The sequence below is a fragment of the Phalacrocorax aristotelis genome, chromosome 2 (assembly GCF_949628215.1).
Source record: "Phalacrocorax aristotelis chromosome 2, bGulAri2.1, whole genome shotgun sequence".
Classification (NCBI taxonomy): domain Eukaryota; kingdom Metazoa; phylum Chordata; class Aves; order Suliformes; family Phalacrocoracidae; genus Phalacrocorax; species Phalacrocorax aristotelis.
The window spans coordinates 48,973,468-48,979,467 of NC_134277.1; the positions used below are offsets into that span (position 1 = coordinate 48,973,468).

At 41.9% G+C, this 6,000-nt stretch overlaps 1 protein-coding gene across 2 annotated transcripts in view; it reads right to left on the reverse strand.

The window, feature by feature from the left end:
• LARS2 (leucyl-tRNA synthetase 2, mitochondrial) overlaps positions 1–5,690 on the reverse strand; it is a 93,827-nt gene extending 88,137 nt beyond the window's left edge. For both annotated transcript variants that reach the window (XM_075083434.1, XM_075083433.1), the window contains exons 1-3: positions 5,593–5,690; positions 2,714–2,964; positions 825–953 (exon numbers count right to left, since the gene is read on the reverse strand). In XM_075083434.1, coding sequence (XP_074939535.1) covers positions 825–953; positions 2,714–2,947 — 363 coding nt within the window. In that variant the 5' untranslated portion in view covers positions 2,948–2,964; positions 5,593–5,690. The remainder of the gene's footprint in view (positions 1–824; positions 954–2,713; positions 2,965–5,592) is intronic.
• Between the last annotated feature and the right edge of the window lie 310 nt (positions 5,691–6,000).

Sequence of the window (6,000 nt, forward strand, 5' to 3'; positions counted from 1 at the left end):
ACTAGGCTCTCAGCTATACCTTCTACCTACTGCAGAGAGAAGGGAGAGAGGGAGAAACGATGGCAGGCATGGGGCAGACGGAGAAACAAAGGAACGTGGGAGGGAAAGTGTGATTTCTCCTTGCAGATGTGGCAAGTAGTTAGTCTTAGCCTACTTCAGACTTGCACCCTCAGGAGACAGTGTTTCATACGTATGAGCAAGGCAGAAAGAGGTAGTTCAAAGGGTCAGCCTTTACAGAACACAACTTCTACAGTTACACCCAGGTGATGTGATGTGACAGGACCCCGTTCATCTGACTTACAGCAGTCATGAGAACGGGTTTCTCTCCAAGCTGGCACAGAGGAGCAGGATGTCCCCTCCAAGTCTGACAAAGGACATCAACCTTTTGTCAGGAGCAGAAGAGGTGAAGGGAGTTAATTTCCGCGGTGTCGCAATCTCCTCTTGGCAGCTATACGTTTTTCTCCCCCATGATCCCACCTAGATGGCAATAGGGTCTTCAGTCTCCTCTCATAGAAATGGTGCATCCCACATGTCCCATCAACACTGTGCTGTACATCAATAGATTCAGGTAGCTGATACAGCATCAGTTGTATCACTTGAGATAGCTTCTATTTGTTATCAACCGTGAGTTCTGAACACCACCTGTTTTTAAAAAGTCTCAAATTTCAATAACCAAAGCTCTGCAGGTCATTATCGACGCATTTGTAGCACATATTCCAACTAAGCCTTCACTTTCATGGATTTTGGAAAATACTGATTTCCTAAGGAATTGTGATATTAAAATATAGAAAAACCACCCAGTCCTACTGATTATCTTTTCTTACCTGCATCCCTCTCATTTTCTGGAACCGAGCTACTGCATCACTGATGGTGTAGACACGAACATGGCCCATGTGAAGCTTTCCAGAAGGATATGGGAACATAGAAAGCACATAAAATTTTGGTCTTGATTTCTAGAAAGAAATTTTTAGACAATTATAACTACATGATTTAGCATTTCATTTGAATAAATACATGCCCACATTATGAATTGCACAGTGCCATGAAAAGACACAAGGTTCTGCTAGAACTGATCCAAGTGAGCACTGACAAAGTTCCTAGGATCAAATTCTTTGGGGCTGTAAATGGAGATGTTTCACCAGACTTTGCTGCCATCTCATCAATTTATATTGGTATTTATATGACACTTGAAAATTATTTGTAATCAGCTTTTACTCAACAAAAGATAAAACACAACTGCAGCTTAACAAAGCACCATTCCCTACCATAGCATGTTACCTACGTGCTCCTAATCTGTCCCACCAAAAAATGAGTGTTTTACTTTGTATTTACAACAAACATGGAGCTCACTCAGGGCCAGTTGCTTTTTTGTCAGCTGAACTGCAGTAACTCACTGAGTGACTAACTCAATCATTTGCAATTGCAAGAACATCCACTGAAGCAAACTGTTCAGTTCCACTACGTGTGCTCAGGTCCAGAGACATCTTACAACCAGTCTCTTGCATAGTGAAAAGAAAGTTAAAATTTCATCGAGTAAATTGACAAGTTATAAAGAAATCAAACATTATTTCTCTCACATAAATTACCCTAATACATCTTGGTCACCACTGAATTTATCACTGATACATGCTTGAGAAGTTCCTGCATTATTTTTCTTATGTTAATAATGCAAAAAAATTTATGGGCAGCTTTTATTATTCTGAGCCAAACTCTGTTCATATTTATCAAATTTTACTTCTTTATCATTTTTGTCCAATAATAGCAAAATTAGACATAATCTGAATACTATTTGCCTCTTAAAATGAGATGTTATTAAATTTACTTCAAGAGTAAGGATAAAAACAATATTAAAAATAGAGTTTAGAACTTAGCAAATGTCTGACATATATGACATCTATGTATACATGCATTGTCAGATATTAAAGACACAAGCCTAAATTAATGCTTTCTGTGCTACATATATGCATACACACCATTTTCACCTCAGTTTTCTTCCTCAGAAAAAGCATGCCCCTTTTTCTCTCTTTGACTCTTTGATAGAATCAATCTTTTTTTGGAGAGGGGACACATTTTAGGAAAGAAGAACAAACAAGCACAAAGGGGCACAAAAATGTTTTTACACCTACAGGACTGAGCATAATTGTGAAGGCAAAAAGAGTCCAGAGACCAAGATTACACTTGTTTTCAAGACCTTTTATTGCACGGAAAAAGTTTTTTTTCTGCAAGTCACTCATTATTTCTAAGACACTGTAAACCAGAAAATATTCTTTAAAAATCATCTTCTCGTAACAAAGATTTTAATGAGTCACAGTGTGTAGAATAATAGATTTGCCATAACCACTGGGAACAAGATCTTTAGAAAATTAATTGTTTACAAAAGTTAGGAACGTAGATGATGTTTCTTTTAATACTTTAAATAATTAATTTCTAAATGTAGTATAACATACAAAGAAAGAATTGATTACTTGAACACTTCCTAAATTTACAAGCTCGTAATTTGCTGATAGTGTTTTTCCTCAAGATTTTTTATTATTATTTTTCCACCTATTTAATGAATTCTTCTTAATAATCTACTATAACATAAAAGTATTTTCCCCTGAAATGTAATATACATCTTATAATTATAAGCCAACTAAGTAATTTTCAATTAATTTCATTCTGAGGAAGAAAAAAAACCATCAAATGTAATTTCCAAATTTCTCATAATGCTTACATCAGTTTCTGAAATTTTGCAGAACTGATCCTTTATTCTTGGGAGCCACCAATTTTCAACTCTCTTTCTTGTCTCCAACCCATAGCTTTTTTCCCATTTCCCCGTCTCACTGTAAATAGTTCTGACACAAGCAGGAACCAGTCTTCTCTGCCATTTAATTAATCCCAGGAAGCCATTTAGTTGTCTCTTCAAACATAAGGAGCAAGTGCCAACTCTCTGACAAACCAACTGCATTCTTAAGGTTATAATAGCTGAAAAAGACAAAAACATGTATTTCAGTCTACAGTATCTAAGAGGAATTCAATGGTTATTATGATTTTACAGAAATTTGGTAGCTATGAAACATATTTTAGCCTGATTTAGATTACTTGGCTGTTTTCCATGGTACTTGCATTTTATTGCCATGTGTTTGGATTATAAAAGTATTTATTTTTTAGCCATGAGAAGTAACTGTGGCCTTTGCACAGAACAAAACTGTTCTGTTAGCTTTATTCTCTGATAAGATACAATTCTTGCAATTCAGTCTCCCATAGAGCAGGATTAGTCAACTGAAGGTTCAAGAAACTGACGGAACAGAATAAGATGGCTAACGGGGTGTTAGTAACAATCTAGAATGAAAACAGGGGGAAGAGGAAGTTGGATGAAAGGGGGAGGATGACTATAATTAGTAGATTTCAACTAGATATTCTAAACTGAGTATTTTGCTAAGGGCTTCCTCATCAATGTAGTTTTCTGCATGAACTACATGAGAAACTTACACTGTTCAGACAGATATAATTTAACAAGTCAAGCAAATACAGCAATCCAGCTCTCTTTCAACTAAAAATCCAGTTAAAAGAACTCCTCTTATGCTTTAGAGTGAGTCTTCTAAAGAAAAACTACTCAGATGTGAGAAAGATCAAATAGTTCACAAGTCCGGGATTGGCCTCAATAGGATATTTACTGATTTTACTTCCTACAGTAGGAAATACGGCATTAAAAAAAACCCTATGCTGAGAAGAGTTCTCCCCATCTTCACCCCTAATTCCTTTTTTAAAAATCCTGTTTATTTATATCAGTATTTCCTATCCTCTATAGTTGGGGGTTTTTTTCAAATTCTGGCCTATAGACTTGACTGTTGTACCAAGTAGCTATTTCAGTCAGTTCATAATTTTTCCTGCAGTTACATCAGTAAAATCTCTGTGTAGATAAACTCTGTAGAAGAAACAGTTTTATTTATTTATTTCCCATATGACAGCAACATAATCAGTGGAAAAAATTGCTATACCACCTAAATTAGGTCCCCAGTATAGCTAGCGGGAGTTATACTTCTTTTACATTCACCACATGCACTAGCCCTCATTGCCTGTATCAATACATATCTGAAGAATCGCACCTTCCCTATTACTTATCAAACAGGCTCTTTCAAACATTCTTCAATTACACAAGTCATGCCAACGCCTTGAATTTTTTGTTGCTACTCTCTAAAATCTCTCATATTTGTAACAGTAACGAATCCAGGACTGAACTCAGGATTCCAAGTACAGGTGCACACAAGTTATTCAGGAGTCACCTGATTTCTCCCCCTCCATAACCTTACACTTCTTCACTCAGCTCAAAATTCGCAAGAACATTTCAATACTTCACTGTTCGGCCTATTTTTATGAATTATTTCATTATTACTTATTTCTATTACCTAAATTTATTTAACAACAGAAAGGGGCACTTCCCTTTCTTACAGCAGGCCACTTTCAGCACTGCTGATTTACTATGTATATATTTTAAAACATGAACAATACATACATGTTAATCCTTCACTGATGACAGAAAGGAAAGACACAAGCTAGACCCCGCGTCTGCACGCAGCTCAAGAGAAACCCGCCTGCCCAACGTCATGCCTGCCAGGGCACATCTGGGTGACCTCATGCCCTACAGGTCACCACAGCAGGGATCAGAGCAGTAGATACGAGTGGGAAAGGGGGCCACAGCCTGGGTCACACCATGATAAAAGCAAAGCTCATTTAAAGACATAGACTTCCAGGATGAAAAAGATCTGCAGTCTCTTTTCTGCTCCCCGACCCCCTCGTGCACAAGATGTGGTGATCAGCAAGTCACATATTGGGCCAAGCAAGGACATGTAGCACATGGAAGAGATGTGGCCCCAAGTGGTTTTGCCATTCCAGGTTTCTGTGTGTGGGACTAGGACAAGAGGGGTGCTCCTCCCTGCCCCAGTTATGCACACCCCAGCCCACTGCTGCGTCGGTCTTCAAAGGAGCACATTACAAGCCAAAACTGTCCAACGTGGCAAGGTGTGCCAAGAAGGGAGGAAGGGGCTGGCCTGATAGAGGAGCAAAGGTTGAGGACCTGCCTTGGAAAAATGCAATAAGCACACAGGAGAAGAGGTCTTTACTAAACTATGGTACTGAAAATTGCTTGATATGGGCCAGCACGTTTCACTCATCCTGCAAGTGAGGCAGGCAGTCAAATTCCTTTCTCTTCCCTGCGGCTCAAACTTGAATGAAAGAAAGAAAAAAATCTCCCTACATTTTTGTCCCCTGCAGTTTATTAGCAAAATCCCTGCGGCGGTGGTCCGCTGCTGGAGAAGCGGGCAGTGCAGCAGGCAGCTCCCTCGGTGGGAAGGAGCGAGCAGGAGAGCAGTCACGGCGAGACGGAAGCCTTGGGTAGGGGTGCTGCGGGGCAGAGGGCCGGTGAGAGGGCCGGCTACGAGGGACCACCACACTAACACAGCAGGCGAGGAGAAGCGCGGAGGGGCGCCGGGCTGGGGAGGCAAAGGCCACCGGCAGTAAGCGTGAGGAGGAGCAAAGACAGGCGGCCATTAGCGCCGTTGGGCTAAGAGGAGGTGAGCCCTGCGCCCACTCCCGCCGCCGGGGAACCGTTACCTGCGCGCGGGAGCCCGCCGCCACGCCTCACACGCCCTCAGCTTCCCTTCTTCGCCTTGGGCGCCGCCATCTTGGTCTCATTTGGGGGGCGGGCGGCCGTACGGCGCATGCGCGGCGTCCTCACGGGCTCCCGCGCATGCGCCGCAGGGGCCGCTCCCGGTGCGTAGGGTGGTTGGCGGGTGTGCTTTGGGCCGAAGTGAAGGGTGCGGGTTCGGGTGCCCGTTGGGGACAATCGGTCCGAAAGCCGAAAAATCTGCAGGAAATATTGCGTGTTTCCTAAGGTCCGAGCCTCCCCGTGGGCAGGATGGGAGGGAAGCGCGGCCCTCCGGAACGGCAGCCTTTCCGAAGGCCCGCGGGTGCGATGCCTGCTGAGATGGCTTCCCCTCGGAGCCTGCACTGGAAACTTGC